The 24,128-nt window shown below is 33.8% G+C and overlaps 3 protein-coding genes across 9 annotated transcripts; 2 read left to right on the forward strand and 1 right to left on the reverse strand.

Annotated features, from left to right (window-relative positions):
* The first annotated feature begins 2,503 nt into the window (after nucleotides 1–2,503).
* Nucleotides 2,504–19,329, forward strand: LOC122570768 (protein Wnt-5b-like). Of its 4 annotated transcripts, none has more exons than XM_043733584.1 (9): nucleotides 2,504–3,330; nucleotides 3,594–3,907; nucleotides 11,809–11,893; nucleotides 16,762–17,027; nucleotides 17,367–17,547; nucleotides 17,684–17,795; nucleotides 17,887–17,989; nucleotides 18,070–18,237; nucleotides 18,380–19,329. In XM_043733584.1, exons 3-9 carry the CDS (start codon nucleotides 11,814–11,816, stop codon nucleotides 18,565–18,567), a joined length of 1,098 nt encoding a protein of 365 aa, XP_043589519.1. In that variant the 5' UTR covers nucleotides 2,504–3,330; nucleotides 3,594–3,907; nucleotides 11,809–11,813; the 3' UTR covers nucleotides 18,568–19,329. The 4 variants fall into 4 exon arrangements, with proteins under 4 accessions (XP_043589519.1, XP_043589520.1, XP_043589521.1 ...); XM_043733585.1 differs by having other exon boundaries at nucleotides 2,504–3,189; XM_043733586.1 differs by lacking the exons at nucleotides 2,504–3,330; nucleotides 3,594–3,907 and adding an exon at nucleotides 3,919–9,301.
* A 146-nt stretch (nucleotides 19,330–19,475) lies between these two features.
* Nucleotides 19,476–20,807, reverse strand: LOC122570773 (39S ribosomal protein L18, mitochondrial). Of its 2 annotated transcripts, XM_043733595.1 has the most exons (4): nucleotides 20,469–20,807; nucleotides 20,253–20,366; nucleotides 19,800–20,043; nucleotides 19,476–19,641 (listed from the first exon to the last, which is right to left on the reverse strand). In XM_043733595.1, the coding sequence occupies exons 1-3, from the start codon at nucleotides 20,642–20,644 to the stop codon at nucleotides 19,806–19,808; spliced, it is 528 nt and encodes a 175-aa protein (XP_043589530.1). In that variant the 5' UTR covers nucleotides 20,645–20,807; the 3' UTR covers nucleotides 19,476–19,641; nucleotides 19,800–19,805. The 2 variants fall into 2 exon arrangements, with proteins under 2 accessions (XP_043589530.1, XP_043589529.1); XM_043733594.1 differs by lacking the exon at nucleotides 19,476–19,641 and having other exon boundaries at nucleotides 19,729–20,043; nucleotides 20,469–20,805.
* A 358-nt stretch (nucleotides 20,808–21,165) lies between these two features.
* Nucleotides 21,166–24,112, forward strand: LOC122570766 (PHD finger protein 12). 3 transcript variants are annotated; one of them, XM_043733577.1, is made up of 6 exons: nucleotides 21,166–21,307; nucleotides 21,492–21,734; nucleotides 21,859–22,058; nucleotides 22,202–22,476; nucleotides 22,547–23,565; nucleotides 23,658–24,112. In XM_043733577.1, exons 2-6 carry the CDS (start codon nucleotides 21,687–21,689, stop codon nucleotides 24,030–24,032), a joined length of 1,917 nt encoding a protein of 638 aa, XP_043589512.1. In that variant the 5' UTR covers nucleotides 21,166–21,307; nucleotides 21,492–21,686; the 3' UTR covers nucleotides 24,033–24,112. The 3 variants fall into 3 exon arrangements, with proteins under 3 accessions (XP_043589512.1, XP_043589515.1, XP_043589513.1); XM_043733580.1 differs by having other exon boundaries at nucleotides 22,550–23,565; XM_043733578.1 differs by lacking the exon at nucleotides 21,166–21,307 and adding an exon at nucleotides 21,362–21,380.
* Nucleotides 24,113–24,128: the final 16 nt, after the last annotated feature.

Below are 24,128 nucleotides of genomic sequence, written 5' to 3' on the forward strand. Positions count from 1 at the left end.
ATTATAATATATTATATTATACATATATAATAATAGATTAGCTATAATACATTTTAAAATATGTAATCTATTATCTTAACCTGTTGTTACTTTTGCTGTCCTAATGTATTGTGTAATAAAGAATGATACGTTCGATAAATTATTATTATTATCACGGCAATTATTGTCTGTACGTAATTATTTGTTTCAGTAATTTTTTTATCAAAACGTTTCTAAAATACTTTTTGCAAAACAAAACCGCTACTTCAATGTCAGTTCGATGATAATAGGTAGAAGAACCTGAGAATGAACCCGTTCAATTACCAGAGCAGAACGTGTTTACATGTAAAACAAGTGGTTTATCGTGTTCATCGATGTGAGTAAGAGTTCTGCCTTTCTTACTAATGACCCAACTTCATTCCGAAGGGAGACTACCTTTAAAGGCGATAATTGTATCGACATTCTTTTTCTCACTGAGACTTAAACATTGTACTCCAACTAATCCTGATATACACACAAAGGATTGCTCTATTTCATACTTAGTATTTTTATTATACTACATACCCAGCATATAATAAATTATATTTATTTTGAAAGAAAAGTAACGTAAAAATATTTTATAGAAATATCGATTTATAATAGACATGATTTGAATAAATATAGGTTTGCCATTTTGCTAATATAGTATAGACGATAATCATACGAAGCCAATAATAATATATTATTATAACGAAACGACTAAAAGATTGATATATAGGATCAACAGATCGCTAATTGTATATATATGCAAATTATAGTCAGTTGTTTATCTAGCAATCAGACGGTTACATATTTTAGTTGGAGATTGTGATACGTGAAATATTATATTTTACTGTAGAAATTATAATCAGTATTTAAACATTATAAAAGGAATAATAGCATATAATTTCTAAAATGTAAAGATTTATAAAATTTATAAAAATGACTACGTGTATACGTATTGTAGTATACCACTACAGAATTTCCTTACTATATGAATTCGCTTCATTAACTAATACATGTATCAAGACCTTGATAGCACGTCTTATTGTTTGCTTATGAAAGTTTTATTTGGATACCCTACTTCTTTCTAATTGCTCTATACGACTGCTTTCTTGAATACTTCTGTGATTTGGACACTGCTTTTTTAAAAGATTTACTCGACAAATCATTTAAAAAATATAACGGAGAAACTGTTCAATTTATTTCATAAATTTATAAATAAAATGTTCTCGAAAATTGGCTTTCGATTCATTTTTGCTATACCACATTCGTTCGTTGGTGTTCCTCTGTTGAATTCCTAAAAAAAACTTTGTCGAACGAGAAGGATCACGAAACCACCCCTTTGTCTCTCCGGAATCACTCGAAGGAAAGAGAGAGAAGAAGAAAGAAAGGAGAAGTCGAATCGAAATCCTCCTCGGGGTCCTTCGCGAAAGAAGGGGTTGCATTCGGGCAGGAAAAAAAGAGCTGCTAATTGACACGAGCGATTGCACGTAACGGTATAATTAGAGAGAAGAATACGGAGCCTGGACCGGTGCACCGATGAACCAATGAACCGGCCAGAGAGCGGCAAGAGGGGAAGGAGAGAAACAGAAAGGCAAAGGGAAACAGGGGAGAGAAGCAGCCGGCGAGTTCCGTCGAGGGTAGTGATGGGCATTCAGTTTCTCCTATATCAGGAGTTTTCAAACAATTTACACGTGTATTGACACGTTGACTGGCATTGGGGGTCTCCGGTAACCGGCACCTAGACCTTCCACTGACGTCATGGAAGTCACCGATTAATTGAAGTAATTTCCACATGATTCAATGTACTTTTCCGACAACTAATAAGTTATTTCAGATTTATAAGAATTGTCAGTTCAAGTATTCAACAATTTCTGGAACAGAGCTGTTACAGTATATTCATTTATAATTTACTAAAAAATTGTTTAAATGTACGTCCAATAAAAGATTTTGATATGTTTACTTATTATGCATTTTTTTTAACGGTGGTTGATAATTGACGATAAGGTAAAATGGCTTGTCAAACTCACATTTCAAAGAAATGTTTCATACATTACGCGAACGCGACGCTGAACTTACTGAAATAAGTGATACCATTTTGACGCCCTGGTTAACACATCATATTTACCCGATAGTTAACGCGGTAAATTATTCAACGAAACAGGGAACATAAATCTTTCAAGAAATTCGACAATTAAGTAAAATTCAATAGCGGCAAGTATCTCAAAAAGAATACTTATCCGAAATGATCTACTAGCCATAATTTATCTTCAACGTTATTCGTCATACGTCGAGCTACATATTATAGAAGATAAATCAAAGCTATTCGGTTTTGTCATTCGATCGGTGAATAATCACGATAATGGAGAACTCACGGTGCCAGTTTCAACTGATTCGAGGTGCCTTAAGGCCATCGCTAGTCGAGGGGGCTCCCTCTTTGGGAGAACGAGCAGGAGAGACCGATCCCGTGGCGTGCAGGAGAGACAAGGCAGCGGGAGAGAACGAAACGTACCACGGTCTCGTGGATTCTGCCTGCACTCTGCGACCATTCCGCAGTAACACGTCGTCCAAGTCGGTTTCGCAGCGTTCCTCGGTCTCTGGCCTCTTGCCACGAGGCAGCACACGTCCTCGAGATGATCCAACAACCGATCCGCCGTGGGACCGGCTTCTTTTTACCGATCCTGCCTACCTCTGTCTAAAGTCTCCTTCGAACGAAAGAAAACCTCTTTCGATTCCTGCTCCTGAAAAATTCCTTCGATCGTGCTGGAATTTCACGTGCCAAATATGGTTCTGTTTCCTTCTGCTCCCCTGGTCTCGTAACGTTTACGAGATCTCAAAGTGGTGAACAGGAAGGACACTTTAAAATAAGTTTCCAGTCAACGTGGATGGTGATTCTTAAGGCGTTCGATCGGAGGAGAGTAAAGTTGTTTTGGAGTTGCACGTAACAGCTCCGGTGACGCTTCGTTTTTCGAATCGACGAGAATGAAGGGCCACGAAGAAGGTCGAGAGGATTTTAGCACGGTGAACCACAGCGTTCGTCGGGGACGCCTCGAGAAAGGGAAGTGACAAGAAACCTTTCGGTGTTTGAAGAGCTTACGAAATGATTGAGAATTAGAATGTGTTTACCCGTTGGTGTTTCGAGTGACTGTTTTCGATGACACTTCCGCGACCGGTTGCCTTGACTAACAGGTGATCGTTGTTTCACGGCCGATTCCTCTGTTTTATATTTATGAACGGTGACTTACGAAAATTTCCTTACACCCTCTGTATGATCGGCGTTGTTATTATCGCCGGAATTCATGATGGAAATAATTGAAGACAAAGGAAACCGTGAGATATTTTAAACATACTAATGAGGATAAGCGTAATCAAAGTTTTTTTTTAGAAAAAAGTTGACAGCATACCTAAGTATTTGATTATTAAATAATCCTTTCTCTTTTCCTATTATTGAAAATCTTCAATTTTTTATTTTCAAAGAATTTTTTAACGATACTATAATTTTAATTTTAATTATGAATTGTTCGCTTATCTTCGAAACAAACTATCGCTAACTGTATATTATAACAATTGTATATTATGTAATATTTATATAGGGACATGAACAAGATAAAAGAACAATTTTATTCATCGAAAACAATTTCTTCCGCTGTATTTGTGAAGATCAAATGTTTCGATGCTGAAGATGAGATATGAATTGTGCCGTGTGAAAAATGATGGGTTTCCCGGCAAAACCGGAAATCTGAACAGAGATTCGATGAAAGTGAGCCGACACGAGTTGTGTTATCGGTATTAATTCAAAAAGTAAGTGCCGTTGTGTGGCTTTCGTCCATAAAAAAGTGAAACGTTGCCCGATCTTACTGGGGCAATAATTAACTTGTCCTTAACGACTTTGGATACACCTGGTTCGGTGAGTAATCGTTTAATCGGTTTAATGGGCTATGATAATTAACTATCGATAATGTAACCTTGCCTTTGTGATTAACGTATTAATATTGTAATTAGAAACTAAAATCGATAGGATTATAAATACATGGAAAGCCTATTCTATTTAACCCTTTAACCCATTAACCCTTTATAAGATCATGTAATTTGAAAAGTCATTCCTACACCTAAATAATACATCTTTGCTTTTGAAATTGTATTTCGTTTTTGTATTGCAAATTCAATTTAATTTAAATTTATCGCATGTTGATCTAAGTTTTTCTTTTCTTTTAATTGACGTACATACGTATAGTGATATATGTTCTTTAATAATTGCTTATAAATGAACCTAACAGCGATTCTCTCAAACATGACAATTAAATGACGTAAATAAATTTGATAATCAGTAGTTTATATCCTTTGGAATGTCTTCCCGTTGCAAAAATGATTAGGATCTTTGTAATGCCCATTTGACAAACGGATACGCATATCGTAATATCAAATCGCGTTTCGATGGCGGCTCGACTCAAGACAATTTATTCCGGGAACAATATCTCGTTGAATTTTAAATGGCCGGCGTTATCGAAACTAGTTCACATAGTGCGAAAAATGCAACTGATCTATCTGGTTTTGTTGCGTTCGCGCCGCATAAATAGAGAAATGCCGGAGCTGTGAGCAATAAAACAGTTGACGGGTTAATTACATTAGCTTTCAGATTCTTTGATATATTCGTAGGATCTTTAAAAAAAAGCATGCATAGCTTATATAATTGATTCTAAGCGGAAAATATAGGGACCGTGACTATTTCAATATTTCAATAACGAAGAATTATTAAGTCAACTATACAGAGATGAATAAAAGCATTCTACTAAGTTTCAATCCTATATTAAATCCTACATTGAAGTTTTTAAAACATTAAAACAGTTTGTCTATGGTTTCTATGTACCGTATGGTTTCTACAACTGAAACCAGGGTGAAACTGGAGCACAGGATATTCTAGATATCTGTAAAATTTGAAAGCATTCTAAAAAGAAGCGACTGAAAGGAATACACACGTATCTCATTGAACAAAATGTAAGTTCTACAGGAACGATCTCTGTTGCATTTCATTATGGACATTTCAAATCCACCGAATATTTTAGAAGTTGTTACGTTTTGGTTTTCCGTTATCGTAACATATATCTGGTTATGGATGAGGCGCAGGTTACACCAAGCAACCTTATCTCATCAGTTTGAGCTTTTGCTAAGTAACTTCCTTGCTATACGACAGATACGCAAGACGCTAGCCTTTCGTACTAGCAGATATACATAGATAGTATATGGTTGCAGACGATGAAAGTTGTCCGGTGTAGATTGCGGAATAACGTTGATTGAGAAGTTTACGATAAGAATTAATGGGATATCACTCATATAATACACCTCGTACACCGTTTCCTTTAGCTCTGTGTATTTCGTAATTATCCTATTAGTCATTCTTAGTGCTCTGTTTATTTTGAAATTATTCATTTATAATTTAAACGATAATTTTTTACAATATTGTTTTCATAGTTCTATTTTACCATAATATCACAAATAATACTATCGTTAAAGTACAGAAGAATTTGTTAGTGAATTGATAATTTGTAAAGGTATTCTAATAATATTAGGTAAATTCCGCAAGAAGGTACAGATACTATTGCTTTTATTTTAAAAAATCCTTTGCGTATCCGGCAATTATTTTCTCATTTCGTCTAATCAACAAAAAGTTATGCGTGCGTCGTTGAAAAGTGGCTTAACTGCGGATTTTATGCGAATTCTCGATGTTGAATTCGCCAATGTCAGTAATCGGATCTCGTTAGCGAAGAATCAGTGTGCGCGATGGTATTCGACATCGATTAACATTGCCGTTAAGGTAAGCTTTCGTTTGAGAGGTAGCTTCGATCGATCGATGAACATTCGCGCCGCTGATCCACGACTTCCCTTCTGTGATCGCCGCTCAATGATTTACGAGACCCGAGGCAGATTAATTGCTGCACACTTTTAACGAGGCCCGGTGTTTCTCATCCGATGATTATCCGTGTTTTATCGTACTGCTGTCTAACTATTGCGCCTTGCCATTGTGCAACGAGCCTTTTGTAGGTGAAAGACTTTTTTCCCCTTTTGTCGACTTTTTTAAAAATCTTTTATTGTTGTAAATTTAATCACCAAACCAATTTGATAATTATGTGATTAATCAGATTTGAGTTCACGTTAATTTTGGTAACTATTGAAGTATATAATCTTTCTTTGACAAATTTTTAAAATATTCCAGCAAAAATAACGAGTATGCGTGTTAAAACATATACATTATCGATATCGCAATTAATTCGAATTTATATGTTTTCAATTGAACAACTATTTCCATCGTAATTAAGCGAGTTCAATTTGCTTAATTCAATAAGCATCCGTATTACTTTACCATTTCCATACGTAAGTAAGGATAAAAGCAGTTAACCGCCACCTGACTGGGAGACATCATAAATTTACCGCCGATAAACCTACTGAAATCCTATAATACCCGTATCATCGCGCAGGTATCCCATGCGATAGCAAAAGCAGTAAACGGCGTAAAATGTGAGAATACTTAGCTTATCGGACTTATGAATTTAATTGTAATTCTTTTAATCATCGGAAATTTTATGCGGATAAAAATTTCGTATATTCTACATCAAAACGATTTATTCTCTCATTATATCAATTCATTCTTTATTCTTTCTCATAATTTCCTCCTACCTCGATCAATTATCTTCTTCTTTATCTCCTCTTTCCTTTTGTCATTTTTATCCTCTCCTTTTCCGTTCGACATTCTACCGTTCCGTCCTCTGCTTGCTTCCCCCCAAGATCTTTATCCAATTTCTTTTCTTTTCTCTCTTTCAGTCTCCTTTTTTTCATTTAACATTATCGTTTCCTTTTTTTCTTTCCTGTTTCTTTTTCGTATGTTTACAATTTCTTTAACTTTCTCTTCATCCCCTTCCACCATTATTTCTTTCAGTTCTTTCTTTTTCTCTCTCTCTCTCTACTGTCCCTCACCTGAAGTCCTCTGTACGCACCTCCTTTCTCTCCTCTCGAGTCTACAAGCCGGGTAAGCACGCTCTCGTTTTCTCGCATGCACGCGTACGGTGAATGTGTTCTCGTATCGTCCCTATCCAGCAACTTCGTTAAGAGGACTCGAGTCGTCCTGCCGCTCCTCGTGAAAATCCCGGTCCGACTCGTCGAGGACAGGTTGATGCAACGATGTGCATACCTTTTCCCTGCCATGGAAAACAACGATCCGCTCTTACCTGGGTGTAAAGTGGTCTGGGTATTTATGAATGTTTAAGAACGTGGAATAATGGGCCTGTAAAATGTAAAAACACAGGCTTGCATATCGCATACGCTAGCGTCGAGCAGAATATCGTCCAAGGAATATTTTATTCCGTGTACTTCGAAAGTATTCGATGTCATATAAATCGAACGTTACGATCTGGAAAGATTAGCTACAAGCACAAGGCTTCGAAAACACTAACGTAGGATTGATGGTGATCGATGGTGATTCTACGTGCACAGATAAAGTTGAACAGGAAGAATCTAGTTCTTTTAGAAAATCCAGTTTGAAATAGATGTCATTGGATCCTTAGCCATGTTGAATTTATTCTATCAACAGTTTAGCTAAGTGCATACAAAATATTATGTAATATTCTTGGTGTTAAAAATATTTGTTGTATTAGTATCTTATATTGATAAAACAAAGATATACACTAATATCCTTTATGCCAACCGGGATTCACTTATGTATGACATCTCCTTTTGAGTAAAACTGGTAATAAAGTTAATGGTTTGAACTGCATGTCTCGTAGAATCGCGAGATAGAATTGAAAGATGTAAAGCATAAAGCCGTCATGATGTCTCCTAAATTGGAGCGCTGTCCTTTAAACAAAGCGGTTACCGAATATTGTTGAAAAGGATAGCAAGTAGATGTTGTCTAGACAACGATTTATGGCGGAGCATCGTTTTTACGATTATACGTCAGGATACTTTCGTATCGTAGAAGACTATTTCAAAGGAGCCGAGAATTTATGTTTCCTCCATTTTGGAGGCAACGTAATTAATAAAAATATATTTTACACTTTTCCCAAAACATTTACCAAAACCAATGTCTAATCGCAATCCGAATGAGCGTATTATACATATACATATCTGAAATGCGCATGTAATTACGAGTCTAACAGGAATTAAATTGCGATGTTAATGCTTTCCCGTCCGCTTGTATCAATTCTTGGCCTTCTTCTTTCTCACTCTCCACTTAGATATTCGTAGCCGGCAAACGTGTATCGTAGAATTTCAGTGAGTTTATCGGCAGTGAAGTTACGATAATGTTTCCTGGTCAGGTGGAAGCAGGCTGCTTTGCGCTTCTCTACAAGGCCAACAGCAATAGTAAAGTAATGAAATTATGTTTTACATTTTATGTCAATTTTTTTTATACATTTGTCTTAACCAGATTACATAAAAACATACATTTCATTATTATATGAATTATTACATAGCTCGATAAAACGATCATTATATATAGCTTAATGAAACATGATTTTATGGTATTTACAGTTTCGTCCAGATTGCTCTTAAATTTACTATCTAAAATACAGGTAAAGATGTTGACGCGTTTTATTTGTTAAAAGTTGTACATAAATATATTTTCTTAATACGATTCCTAGTTCTTTGTATAAATTCAATTTATCTTAAAAAGATTAAGAAAACTCGATGAATAAATTAGTAAAGATTAATCCTCTATGCAACTTGCAAGTTATATACCATTTATTTGTTTATCATTATACCAATTAATACTCCGTAACTTTTAGATCACAATGACAAGCCACGATCTTTGTCATAATGAAACAAAATTCTGTTCGTAGACCGGTAAATGTTTATCGAAAAAGCACGTCAATAACAAAATGATTATACGACTAATTATGACAATAAATCATCCTCGTTGACATAAAATTTTCGCTTGGTGAAGTTAACGAACGTATCTCTAGGCGACGATTGAAGATACGACGTCCTCGCGGTCCTAAAGATCTGTACCTAATTATCATCGCGAGCCGAGGATTCTTGAAACTTCACAGATTTCCTTTTCCTCTTTTCAATGGCCGTTAGCCACGGAACGTCGTGTGCGCTTTTAATATTAGATCAACGATCTTTTACGATCATTATAGCCAGCGTGGTACCATCCAGCTGCGCAGGATCAACGATCAGCCGACGAAGACCAACTCATTCAGCAACAAATGTAGCGGTGCTTGCACTACCGCCGGTCATGTCTTGTTCAACACGCCAGCGAGATACTTTATTGCTGATAATTCGAGGCCGGCCCCGCGAGAGACGTGCTGAAGTACGCCATTTACATTCCTGTCGTGATCACAAATGCATTTTATACACCGGCTAATATTCTGCTCGATCGCGTGGGTTAGATAGACGAGGATATACAGGGTGCTTTTCTAGTATACTAGGAGCTTTAAATCCTGTTAGAATCTTGGAATTTTTATATTCTCTCCCTAAATGATATAGTACGCTATGTTATTTTTAAATTTATTGCCTATCCAGTTTCAAACATAAATATCTTGGTAAAAATATACCTATACCATTTGTTGAAACCTACTGGCTGCAATTAATTTATATTCAGTCATGAAAGTCATCGTATAACCCTTAAATCTGAATTATAACACCTTACCTTTCGGTAATTGAAGGATCCAGTAGTGAAAAGACACATTTGACAATATGTGCTATAAATTTCTAAACCTCAGAGTTTTAGGAGAAATAATATTATCAGAAAACGTAATATTTATATAGCTAGATAAACGATAACTGCTATAAAATTTTGATTGTGAAATTCACCGACCCATTAGCTCCTGTAACTTTGGTACATTGCATTAACTTGGATATACACGTTGGATACACACGATTTTATAATTTTACTAATAAAATCCAATCCAAATAAACTATCACATGTTCGCGTATAAAGGTGCTGCATGTACCTTTGGATCTTTACTCATTTTTTAAAATTAACATTACATCTACGGTAATTTGCTGACATACATTTCGCAACTGACGACAGGATACCATGTTCCTTTAAAAAGCTCCCGTTCGCAAGCGTGTTTAATTTGTTTCATGGTCGGTTCACTGAAATTATAGCAAGCCGGGATCAAAAGTTACAAAATTTACGACTCGTAACTTCAGCGAGTAGCATATATTAACTAGTCGCAGCGGGCAACTTTGAATGCAACAGCCACCCGTCGTGGTCGAGCAAGGTGTAACGCAAGAATCGATGTGCCATAATCGGGCCGAGCTTTTTGATTTAACAGCGCAGCGTTTCTTAATGAACGACGCGCCTCTTCTTTCGCTTCTTTTAAAACCAGTAGCGGAACTTTTTGATCCGCGATCGGGTTACCCAAGATCATTCACTCGCGAACAAGACCCAAGGTATACTTTTTTATACGAACCTGTCATCGATTACCAAGACCTTGAGATGCAACGCCATTCTAAAATGAGATCGTGATTATTTTAGATTTAGAAAGAAGTATTTATATCTTGCTAAAATTAAACTGTTCGAAGTAGTTAATAAATAATGTATTTTGCCTACGAAGATAAAAGTGATCTTGAAACTATAAATATCTTCGTATTAGTACCACTTCTCGATGTCTAAATTAAGATATTTCCCACTAATGCTTTCATGAGAATCAAAAAGGTTCGATAAGATAAAATTCATACTGTTTGGCTGGGCAACGATGGCTTTTCTACTGAAAAATTCCAGACATTCCACTTTGATACTAGCAAAACCAACAGATCAAAATGACTACGGTAAAAAAGTTCAAAAAGTTTATTATTTCCGCTATCAAAACAGAATCTGCCCGAATTAAATTTAAAGTAAGGCTATAATTCTAAAACCACCTTTCTACTAAGTCACGAAACTTGATAGCAATACGTATTAAAAATATTACGGACTTTCCAAATCTAACTCAACGCTTGCAAACAGATGTGTGTACGTTCGCCATGTGCAATCAAGGCGAGAGTATATCCATAAACCATAAATACAATATTGTCGCTAGACTCTACTCATCAACAGGTATAGTTCTCGTGTCACCATAGCGTAACAGTTGAAAATGAAAAGTTATAGAGTTTACGAGTCGTAACTCAGGTCTGTAGTTTCTATTAACCAGTCGCGTACATGGCTGAAACCTGGACCGAGAACAAGAACCGAGGACTCTCGTGAGTCGCTTCAGGAGCAAGCAAGGTGTAATGTCGAATCGATGTACCATAATCGCCTGGACTTAGGTGTCTTTCGTTTCAAGCCGAGGCTACGGCGTGCTTGCAGCCCACAGAACTGGTATACACGTATATATGTATATTGTATATACTAGTACGTGTACTCACGTACTCATTTTGTATACCGGGTGAAGCACTTGGTGTTACTGTTTGGAATTCCCTTGTGAAATGGTCTTAGGAGATACTCTTCGTGATTGTGTTTCGTGAAAATTATTTTTAATTCGAATAACACGGTTTTTAATGGAGCTCGAATATTAACGGGTCCGTTCAAGTACATACACGCTATTGTAAATGCAAATAAATCTTTACACACGAAAGTTGTTTGACTTGATGGAAGAAACTTAATAAAATACTCTGACTTTTTTTAAAAAGATTTTTTTTAATGGAGACACGTATTTTTATTGTCGACGATTTATTGCATGTTTCAAGATACGTTCGACAACATGTATATTCCACATCGTAATATATAAATTCTGCATTTTTTTCTTTAGTCTTATTTTTTGTATATTAGAATTTAATCGAGAAAAATGGTAAAACAATTTGGAAGTTAATACTTATATCGGAATTACTTTGCAGGCAAGATGGCAGTTTGCAGCGGCTTACTCATTATTTCGCGATTACTTCTCATCGTCGTAGCATTGACTGTACCAGGAACATGGATGTGAGTATCCCTTTTTGTAGAATTACCAGCTTCTTAAATTAAAGTTCCAATATCGAGTATTTCGATACCGTTAAGATATAACTGATTATATTCAATTACGAATGTAATATCCAATTTTTATATAATTACGAATATTCAAACATTTAAGTAAAAACGTTACAATGTGCATTCCCTCATAATGTTTGCTATTAAATGCAGATAATAATTCAGATTTCCCTAAAGGAGTAAGCGTGAAATTCGCAACCCCTACGCAAAATTGCCTAATTACTCGGCGCAATCTTCAAGGTACAGATCGAAGAACACAAGTACGGGGTATCAGGACGATAATCGATAAATTAATATGTCGTGAAGAGAAAGGTACGGTTCTCTACCCTCATCAAATTCCCGCAAAAATTGCCCACGCAACGACTACCATAATTTATAGCTCTTTGTATATAGCGAGACGAAATCGCGTCGTGGGAACACGATCGAAGGATTTTTCATAGAATTGCTGTCCTCTTTCTCAAAGTACCCCCGACAACGGTGTGTCTAATTTCTGAATTGGCCTAGTCACCCCTAACTTCCACCCCTGCACGTCCATGACAAATCATTGAATAGTTCCGAGATCGGTACAGTTTTTCATGGCGTGGAATTTTCATCCGTGAAGATCCTTCATGCCCCGCTTCGTAATTGGATTTTTGAAAATCACTGGGATTATGGTATTTTTTCTCCTGCTTCGGGTCTACCCTCGATGAAAGCTTCTTTATGTTTTTCGAAATCCTTTCCTTTCGTCGAAATTTCTGGTCAGTTGAATTGAAATGGCAAATATTTTTAGTAGAAAGGAATACGGAGGAAGTTGTTCAAAATTTCCCTTTCATAGCAAAGATTTTTTGAAGATATTGCCTGAGATAGACTTCGAATTAAATTTTGATATTTCTAAAATTAATTGAACGAAGCTTCAAATGAAATAAAAATTTCGTTTGTTTGATAAATTTTTGTTAAATTTTTCTTCCTAGGCTCTACCTAATATGTCAAAGTTGCGAGTGTCGAAAGTGGATTATAATTAATTTAAAGTTGTTAATTTCAAACAAAGAATGTCGAGAAACAAACATTTTTGATCACTGATAAATGCTACCAACTTTTCCGTTACACTACTTCCCATTTCAAAATTCAAAAGATGACACTAATAGATTTCGATTGTTAATAAATGATCAATAACCCTTTCAGTCATTACAGTGGTTTTTTTTTCTAAATCTCATCGCTAAGCGTCCCTGATCAAGAAAATGCCTAATCATTTGGGCGGGACTCACAGGATCTCCATAAAAGTTAATCCCTCTTATCTGAGCTTAAGTTAAGAACTCGATGGATGTAATCTCTGGTCGTTTTAATTTTATCTTTACCACATCCTAATTAGATCTGAGCTTTTGAGAGATCTTTCAAAGAGCTTTTAATAAATTACTTTCAATACTAGTGCAATTTCTATACACTTTAACAAAATCAAAGAGTTCTGTCTTAAAGATACAGGTTTTGTTCAGTGAATTCCCACCTTATCTGCTTCTTAAAAATTTGTATATTCAACTCTTCATTCGCCACATATCTCTGTGCGTCGTAAATGACAGATTTAAATTCTTCCATGACTTACGATTTTACGTGAGCGAATTAATTACGCGATATTTCAGTCGGCAATAAGATAGAGCGTAACTTGAGCAATGGTCTATGCAAGATAAAACAATTTTCTCGCAAAAATGCGCGTTTCTCTCGCTAATCTACCCTCCAGTATCAACGTAACAACCCCTTAAGTCACAACTAAGAGCCAGCGTCCAGATTAGATTCCGGACACACGGCGATGTGCGTGTGTTTAAGTACAGGAATGAATTGATTCACACCAGGCCATTCCCGGTGCACTATTTCTCCGTGAATCGCGACGATATCGAAACAGTCAGATTAAAGGGTGGCCTCGAGACATTTTTCTCGTCCCACGTGAGAAGAAAGTGGCGTCATTGTTGGCCGCGACACGATACTTTCCACTAGATGTTTTAGTTTCTTTCGTTCGATGTTAGACTAGAAATCGGCTAGCAATTCGCTCGATTCGCTTTAACACCGAGCATATAGTTTCTTTCACTTGTAACATGATCAATTCTTATTCTTCGTTTCTTAGATTTCTACAGAATGATACGTGCATGTTGAGCGAAAAAATTGAGAAATAGGAAAAACAGTAACATAAAAAACGAAGAATTCCTGTTTGAACCGTAGGAACAAAAGTAGGTACGTGTTACTCCAAAATGGCCTCTTCCTTTCCTTTGTTCCTCATCCCTTCTTCCTTTACTTTATTTCCTTCCTCTCTTCCGTTTTGATCTTTTTGCCGATATAACGATGACATCGATAAAATTTTTGCTCATTCTGAAATAATTTATATATTGCATGAAATTTTGCCTACTTTTAAATTCCTATGTTTCTTTATTTTCATCCTCAGCAAGCAAATATAAAATCCTCATAAACTCACAGCCATTTCTTTAAGAATTTCTTGCACGAGGAGCACAGTCAGGGTAACTTTTAAAGTCCCGAAGGAATGTATATTTTTAGTTGTATTAATGGAGAGATCGTACTTCATGGTTGATAATTTACTACTGCTAATAGTAATCATTATCTCAATCGTTCGTCTCTGCTAACACTAAAATAATACGGATCGATTACATTACTCCTACGCAAAATAAGGTGGTTAACGTATACCTGAGCATTGTGAGGAATAAAGTCCACGTCGCTCCTCAATGTTTATCAGAAAAAAATCATCACATATCCGATTTAGAATAATAAAACATAAGATTATATTTAAATTGATTGATATTTCAATGTGTAACAATCAAATCTCATACAAAGTAAAATTTTGTAAATTTCTACTTTATATTGGAATTAACTTAGATTCGTAGGTACATATTAAAATTGACCCCATTTCTATCTCTTCGTCCAAATGATGACAGAGTTAAGGATTAAATCAACGAATTGAAGTAGCAAAGTTTATTCAACAGGAAATTAAAATTAAATATAATATTTCAATTAGAACACCCGGTACGTAAAACCATACGATTGCCGGTATAATCTTTTAAGAGACACGGGGCATTACTTTTTGGGACGGCACGGCCTACGAAGTGCCCCACGAATTTGCGTGGGCAGGATCCTTCGAAATATTATCGTTCCCCTCCCATGATTCCCTGCGTCATTGTTTTAGGGGAGTGCAAAGCTGATAATATATCACAACCAAAACGTGTTCCGGAATATTAATGCAGTCTATTATGCATATCCTAGTGTAGTTTACCATGAGACCAATGGTTGGAAATCTTAATCCTCTAAATCTCATTCAGATTAGTTAATTCGCTTCTTTAATTCGAGTGACTTCGCTTCAAGCTTGTATTCATGCAAGTCAAATTGCTTGATTTGAAATCGTTTACTTTTTTTTTAATATTTATCGGTGATGTCTTCAAGCACTGTATGTTACGTGGGATAGTATCACGCGCAACTTTCACCCCAGTAAAAGGGATTAGAAACTGCAGTAAACAACGGCATAGAAACATCTGAGATGTAATAATACAGTTTGCTTAACGTCAGGAACGGTATCTCCTACACAGAACGGTCTACATAACTGGGACAAGTTGTATCTCTTTCTAAGTTACAATTAAAAAAATTTGACAATTAGCTCTTATGTTTTGGAATATTGCTTCCAAATGAAAATGATTAGAGCCTTGATATTGTAAAAATCTTCATTAATTTAGTATCCATCTACTTTCCTAAATACTATATTCAAACAAAATATTAAGGCATCGTTTAACGTTTGGGCAAATTTCATCGCAGTGTAAGGAGAGCGAACGAGAAAATTAATTTGATTCGATACTTGGGAATATCCAACAACTTGTACACTACATGTTGATCTTTTAACCCGTTCTACTACCCTTAAAATATCGAACACGGATCCTCATACATATACGCTGTATATGACATAACTTTCCTATTGTTTCCTACACGTTTTGCCCATCAATCCTGCGCATTGAGGTCGCTAGACTGCGTCCATTTTATGTATTCGATTGGCAATATCAGAGCATCCGAGTGTGTACAGCATACACTCATACTCATGCTTATATCGTTGGTAAAACCTTTACGAGCACCCGTTTCGAATTTCAGATTGGTAGATCCGTTAGAGACCCCCTGACTTCTGTCCGTGACGGCATCATTCCATCATCTCGCTCGGTTGACTCACAAATGTACCATTAAAAATCGGCACGGAGAACCGTTCTTCGCCCACGGCTTTTCTGCTCCAAATTTGTATAATCAGCGTAACAAATCTTTGCAAGTTCGACCGAATTTATATACGCCTTTTGGAAAAGAAGGGGGCGTCGAGTATTCAACAAAGGGTAGTCGATCGAGATGGGTTTTGGAAATATCGGGCAAGCTTCCACGTTGGAAGTTATTTGTTCCAGCTAAGAATAGATTTCGCTCGAGTTTCCATCGAAACTTATTATCCTTGTAAAGCTCGTATTGAAATTTACTAATATAATAACGCTATTAACTGTTAATCGCTACCCTGAAGTATCCCAAACAATATTCAGTACAGTTAATGTTTAACGTTAATCAAAATGATAGATTTAATTTTTATTCAACAGAGGTACATATTGGCTTGGTGGAAAAGTTATATCAATTCTATGAATAAATAATTTTTATTCAACAGAGGTACATATTGGCTTGGTGAAAAAGTTATATCAGTTCTATGAATAAAACTATAAATCTATTTTAAGTTAAATAATATTTATTGTTTTCTATGACTTTACTCTATCGCTCTATTCTTTTCCGTTCTGATTTTATCCTCACGTTTGTACCGCTTTTTCCCGTGATCGTTTCAGAAACATCGGCCTGCAACACTTTCCACAACTCGAAACTGCTCAGATGATAGAAACTTACGACGTCGCTGCATCGAGCATTTGTCATGGGCTAAAAGGGCTCTCGCAAGGCCAAGGGAAGCTATGCCAATTGTCCGTTGATCACATGCCAAGTGTTGCGAAGGGTGCAAAATTTGGAATTCACGAGTGCCAGCATCAATTTCACGACCGAAGATGGAATTGCTCCACTGTCTCTGATGAGTCAGTGTTCGGACCTATGCTTAGAATAGGTAAAACACTTTTATACAAGCTACTTATATCAAGTTCTTTCTTTCTTCGTCAATGACCTTTTGTTGGCAACACTTGTTTCCTAACAACCTTTTATTTACGAAGAGACACATCACGATGCGATGATCTCATTATTGCAATCAAGAGATAGGTAGGTTTCAATAAACAGTACGGAAGAAATGAAGAATGTTACACTAATTCATGGATCGATCAAGGATAAGGACTTTCTTTAAACAAATAAAAGTTTTAAAATGTTATCATTTATAAATAAGTTTTTAAGCAGTTATTGATATAGCTTTAAATGCTAAAAAAGGTTTAAACGGACGCGTTCCTTTTCCTAGCAAGCAGAGAAACTGCGTTCGTCCATGCGATCACGGCTGCAGGAGTGGTATATTCGATTAGCCGATCTTGCAGAGATGGACAATTATCCTCGTGTGGATGTTCTAGAAGCAGCAGACCCAGAGATCTAAAGCGAGACTGGATCTGGGGTGGCTGCGGAGACAATCTCGAATACGGTTACAAGTAATTATTGCAAGCTCTTTTTTGATTCCACTAACTCTTTTAAATTTCTCCCTGATCTCTATGTATATTACTGTCAATGTTTAACATGCTCAAAGCTTTCATCGAGAGCTTTCTCTAACAGATTTTATCTGTTTAGATTTACACAAGCATTCGTTGATGTGAAAGAACGCGAGCGAAGTTTTAAAAGAGGCAGTAGAGAACAAGGCAGAAGCTTAATGAATCTTCATAATAACGAAGCCGGACGCAGGGTAAATTTCATTCTTTTTTATTTCCATTTTATTAAGTAGCGACGAAGAAATCATTAGCGTTAATAATTATGAAATTAACAAATTTCCAAAGGCTGTTATAAAACGGTCCAAAGTAACGTGCAAGTGTCACGGAGTTTCTGGAAGTTGCAGCTTAATTACTTGCTGGCAGCAACTTGCTTCCTTCCGAGAAATTGGTATGTTTCTTTTAATGTAGTTACTTTTAATGTTGCGATAATAGAATAATATTATAAATACATATTAATCATCTTTACAGGTGATTTTCTCTTAGATAAATACGATGGGGCAACAGAAGTGAGAGTAAATAGACGTGGACGTCTATCTATGCGAGATCCAAGATTTTCGTTACCTACTGCGAATGATCTAGTTTATTTGGATGAATCTCCAAACTATTGTCTTCCTAATGAAACACTTGGATCGTTAGGTAACAAATTTTTATTCAAAAACTTTAAATGATCAATTTATTAATTTCTTTTGGTAATTTTCAAAAATATTAAATAAATACTACACGAGACTATGTTTATACAAATTTCTTTCTTTCTTTACAAAAAATAAATATTTATTAGGTACACATGGAAGAATTTGCAATAGAACATCATCCGGTATGGATGGATGTAATCTTCTTTGCTGTGGTCGAGGATATAACACACAAAAATCAACCATTAGAGAACGATGCGAGTGCAAATTTCATTGGTGTTGTTTCGTTGAATGCAAAACTTGTGTTAAAAGCGTAGATATTCATACTTGCAAATAAAATTTCAATTTTATTTGATACTTCCATAAGAAAAATTTATGTACCTTTTTGTAATACAATTCTCTTCGGTATTTCAGATAGACATCAATTATTAGGGAATATTATACTGTGTATATACATTTCTTAAAATTATAACGAACGTTTAGCAAAATACTTTAGTAAAATGCTTACCTATTATCATCATCATTTAAAAAATGTTCTGTATCGTATTTAACTTAAAATATGCACACTAATCCTTTATTTTATACTATTATAGATTTTTCTCATGAAAAATTGGATGTATGAATGAATACAAATAGGTTCTTAAAATTCTGAAAATAGTTAAATGATTAAAAACACTTTGCTTGCATCTTAAAAATTATGAATTTGATATTACTCAACAATGACATATATGCCCTATTACCGGTATTCAAAATTCAAATTTAAAGTTTTAGACTGAAATATTATTACTGTTTAAAGTGTAATATATAGATTTATTTTTTCATATGTGCAGGATTTTCTACAGAGTCTCAATAAATATAAGTGCACTTTACAAAATGCAGTAACAAAAATAAAAGCTATAAATGTCTATGTACAGTTATTTATGAAGTTAACTCAATCAAATTAAGTTTCATAAATGACTCACAGTCTGTGATTTCATAAATTAAAAAGAAAAACAAAATAAAAGACTTCATAAATTTTCTGAACTATTTAGATATTTTGTTATCTACAATTATGATACAATTATTAGTACAGTATTATATTTGTAAAGAAATATTTTTATTAGCATGCAAAATAAGTCAGCCTAATATGTAATATTAATTTAGTTTATAGTTACTAGTGTAGTAATGATAAATCCTGCACACTTATACATATTTAATATTATTAAGCACAGTAGGTTTATTGTATTTGTCATAAATTAAATTTTATTTAATATTAACATGATTATTTATTGCTATCTTTATATAATATACGCTGTGTAAATTTGCATATTCCAATTAAAAGAAATGCTTAAATAATAAAGACAGATAATACTAAAATAGACAATATGTTTTCGCATATCCTTCCTCAAATTTTTTCCTAACTTCAAAAGATCTGTAATAAAATTTAAAAGATCAAAATTTGAAAATTATTGTTATTTTTACTTTACTTTATGATAGACAGATTGCATAATTCAAAATCTGTTAGTTTATGTAACTTATATTTATTGCTGTGTACTATGTATATATTTTTATATCATATTTATACATAACTGAATACTATTCATATGTTTCCCAAGATTTCTCTGGATAATTCATGGTCCCAAGTCTTGGGTGTTTATACTCCTCTGGTTCTTCTAAGCAAATTCCATTTTCTAACAGTGTATCGATTAGTGATTGTACCTTCTTTCCAATAACAAAAGAAGTTTTATTCAAATAAATTTCAGATATACCACTTTCTAAGCAACGTTGTGCAAGCATACGTCCCACAAACTTATATGCTACACAATCATTTGTGCTAAAATAATTTGTATAATTTTAATTTGGTTTTTGAGTTTTAAAAAATATTTAATTATTAACTGGTTAAAATTTTTCATAAGTTAATCAAATAATCTACGCAAGTCTAGAAAAAATCTAGAAATCTTTGTCATCATTTCTCTTGCTAGTTGAAATTTCAAATTTCAAATTAATGCATTTCTATTTCATGTATTTATAGTGTCTACAAACCTATATAATTGTTTTTTCAATCCCCAATCTCTACTTGATACTGTGATAACTGGACCATTTTCAAAATGACATATTTCTGCCATAATATGACGTTGAGTGGCATGTACAACCAACCTACCCAAATTTTGATTACAAGTGTTAGAAAGATACAGTATTAAAACTTAGTACATTATTAAGGTTATAATAGAAAAAATTATGTTATGGTAACTATCTTACTTATGCCAATATCCACATTCACGTTTATCAAGAGCATATCCTATAGGTTTCCTTGCGATTCTTAAACGTTCTAAATTTCGTGGATTGCGATTTCTGATTTCTTTACAATTGTTTACTATTTCTGCATTTCCATGTATTTGTCTTTTAATTAAGGTGTTGATAGATATTCGAAGCATTTTGAAATTTTATATAATTTATAAATATTTTAATAATTTTGTTTATTTAAATGCAAGCAAAATGTATACGTATGTATATCTTTCGTTTAAACCTCAAATTCTTTAAATATTCCCAGACAATCACAAATAATGAATATAAACTGGGCAGTGAACTCCTCACTCAATGATACTACGTAATCAATAACAGAATAGATAATATTTTTCATAATATTTACATGTTATGATATTTGGGTTTAATTCAGTTAAAATAATAAAAAGTCTATTTTAAGATAATTAACAAAGTGTTCAGTGTTACTTAATCTATGTGTATAATTTCAATGAATTTTTTTTTCATACTATTTAATTATTTAAAAGAGCTAATATTTTTTTACTAATATGGTATCATAATATTATAATATTTTTTAATATTCTTATTTTATTACAAAGAAAATTAAAATATATAAAATAACATTTTATATTTTGTTGGTTCATAAATTTATGTGAGATTACAGCAACCTACAAGTACATATGTATAAATATAAATATCACCTCTCTTAATTTGAAATAAAAACTATGTATATGCATATAGTATAGTTTATTCAAGTATATAGTATAAGAAGAATATAATCACATATAGAAAAACACATTTCTTAAGCATATAGTAAAAAGTATAAGCAGTACACGGTAAGAAATATATTAGAGAATACAGATACTTGAGTTTTACATATTTTAAGCATCATTATATAAGAATAATAATGTAAGAATGTGAATGTATGAAATATTTATATTTGTATGGAAGAAATATAAAGTAATAAATATATCATGAAATTTACATAAATTTGCTTTAAAATTTTGAATTCTTGTACAGGGGACAGCACAATCTACAGTATCTTGCAAGGATTAAGTGTATAAATCTAATATTTTGTTTTTCTAAGTTTTATACATAACCAACTTAGATATGAAAAATGAAAAGGGAGAGTAAATATATAATTCGTAGTTAAACAAATGTTATACGCTGGACAAGAAAAATTTATAGCATTAAGAATTAAAAATTAGTTTCAAAATGGGTACTGTAGAATATGGTTTTCCAATGATCGGTGGTTTAATGCCAGTAAGTAAGAATGAAATATAATTCGTTTATCTATGAAAAATTACATTATATATAATAATCTTCTTATGTATATCTAAATTTTTTAAATATTTTTTTTTTATATAATTAATTTTTGTGTTACTAGCAAATTCAAGCTCTTATAGCACCACCTGTATCAGAAGATTCTAAAACAGCAAAAAATAAGAAGGACAAAGAAGAAAAAAAGCATCCGTATTTTAAAAGAAGAGGACGTGGCCACAATCATGATATCTGTGATGCCTGTCGAGATGGAGGAGAACTTATATGTTGTGATAAATGCCCTGCATCATATCATTTGCAATGCCAGTGAGTTTGGATACTTCAAGATGAAAGAAATGAGATTCAATATTTCTGGCTTTAGTAATATTATTTTTAAATATAGAAATGCTTACTGAATCTAATTTTTTGTTTAGATGAATTAAATTTTATATATATATAATCATTTGCAGTTATCCAGCAGTGGATCCAGCAGATATTCCTAATGGAGAATGGTTGTGTTATGCTTGCCGATGTGCATCAAAAAGAAATCTGTTAGATACTAAAGGAAATGAAAAGAATAAAAAAAAATCTGCATTAGAAGTATTAGCTTTGGCAGCATCTTTAGTTAATCCCAGAGAATTTGAATTGCCTAAAGAATTGCAATTACCAATTATGTTCCCTGGTAGTAATAAAGTAGATTATGTTTCAGGTAGAAGAGGAAAACAACAAAGTGGAAATAATAATGGTATATATTATTTAATTTTTTATAGATATTTATTTCATAATTTATTATTAATTATAAGATTTTTTTTCAGTAGGGAAAAGTCACTGTTTAGATAATAATTTAATGGTACCTTTACCAGCACGTTTGTGCTTTGAATGTGGTCGTAGCTGCAGAAAAGCACCATTAATTGCATGTGATTATTGTCCATTATATTTTCATCAGGATTGTTTAGACCCACCACTCACTGCTTTTCCAATTGGAAGATGGATGTGTCCTAATCATCCAAATCATTTCATAGATCAAAATTTATTAACCTCGTGTAGAGTGACAGAACGTATTAAACTTTGGGATAAATATGCCAATCAACGTATAGATCAACATGCAGTAAAATTAGATTTTTTACGTAAAGCGCGTGCTGCAAATCCACTTTTTCGAACAAAGATCAAATTAGAAGGTCGAACAAGAGTAAAGGTACCCTGTTCTGTAAAATTTCATTATGAACACCCACCAGAATTAGATCCTGTACAATTTTATCATGATGCTGTCATAAGACCAGTGATTAAAAATATTAAAGTGCAGGATGTAGAAGATAATGATAACAAACTCCCTAAAGTAGAAAAAGAAAATACAAAAGTGCAAAAATTGGAAGAATCAATGGAAGTAGAAAAGGAGATTGAAGAAAATAATGAAATAAAGAATGAAAGTAATCAAGAAGATACAAGTAGCATTAAATATGAGGAAAATGTGGAGCAAGAAAGTGTAACTGAAAGTAGTTGTAATGATGACATTAGTACTGAATATTATGCAGAGAAGTTTGGTTATGATGTAAAAGAAGGTATACAGTTACTTGAAAGACCAGTTTTAGAAGCATTGGCATTACAACGATTAGAACAAATTTTAGATCCAGATGGAGAAAATTATGACATAATTAATTGCCAAACAAGGGCCAGAGCGGCATTGTTTTCTTTAAATCACAAACCTAAACCGCCAACTTTTATGGTTCATAAAACACTTACTATTGGAAGTGGACCAAATTGTGATTTGGTTTTATCTAATTATGGTAACTGTAGCTTTACATCTTCAAAACACGCTATTATTTTTTTCGACGAGGTAATAATGGATAACGATTTCAATATATATCGTTTTCATTAAATATCTTATGAGATGTATTATTTTATCTATCTGTATTCTTTTATTTACAGAGTACCAAACGTTATGAATTATTAAACTATAGTGAATATGGAACAGTAGTTGATAATGTATTATATTCTTGTAACTATACAGGCGTCGTAGAAGAGATAAAAGAAGAAACTGATGATAAATTCCAATTAATGACTAAGGAACAAGATACAACAGAGGCAGTAAAGGCTATAATAAGAGAAAAGGTTCTGACTCAAAAACAAATAGAGAAGAAAAGAGTATTATGTAAATGTAACTTGACAAGGTCTGAAACAAAAAATAAAGATCACTTAGAAGAAGGGTGGGAAGGAAGTGCTATTGTTGCTCACGGATCGACACTGGCATTTGGATGCCTAATGTTTGTATTTAATACGATAAATGCACATTTAGAACGATGAATCCTTGTAGTGTAAATATTCCATCATTTCCGTGTACAGATATTTTCGTAAGCTACCGGTAATTAAATTAATGAAACGAATTCTTTTTATTTTATT

The sequence above is a fragment of the Bombus pyrosoma genome, linkage group LG9, assembly GCF_014825855.1.
Source record: "Bombus pyrosoma isolate SC7728 linkage group LG9, ASM1482585v1, whole genome shotgun sequence".
NCBI lineage: Eukaryota > Metazoa > Arthropoda > Insecta > Hymenoptera > Apidae > Bombus > Bombus pyrosoma.

Coding starts and splice junctions, on each gene's coding strand:
- LOC122570768 (XM_043733584.1), top strand. CDS start 11,814: ATGGCAGTTTGCAGCGGCTTACTCATTATTTCGCGATTACTTCTCATC. Junction 17,796..17,886: donor ATAACGAAGCCGGACGCAGG/GTAAATTTCATT, acceptor AAATTTCCAAAG/GCTGTTATAAAACGGTCCAA. Junction 18,238..18,379: donor TGAAACACTTGGATCGTTAG/GTAACAAATTTT, acceptor AATATTTATTAG/GTACACATGGAAGAATTTGC.
- LOC122570773 (XM_043733595.1), bottom strand. CDS start 20,644: ATGCTTCGAATATCTATCAACACCTTAATTAAAAGACAAATACATGGA. Junction 20,367..20,468: donor GAATGTGGATATTGGCATAA/GTAAGATAGTTA, acceptor AAATTTGGGTAG/GTTGGTTGTACATGCCACTC. Junction 20,044..20,252: donor TTGAAAAAACAATTATATAG/GTTTGTAGACAC, acceptor AAATTATTTTAG/CACAAATGATTGTGTAGCAT.
- LOC122570766 (XM_043733577.1), top strand. CDS start 21,687: ATGGGTACTGTAGAATATGGTTTTCCAATGATCGGTGGTTTAATGCCA. Junction 21,735..21,858: donor TGATCGGTGGTTTAATGCCA/GTAAGTAAGAAT, acceptor TTGTGTTACTAG/CAAATTCAAGCTCTTATAGC. Junction 22,059..22,201: donor TCATATCATTTGCAATGCCA/GTGAGTTTGGAT, acceptor AATCATTTGCAG/TTATCCAGCAGTGGATCCAG.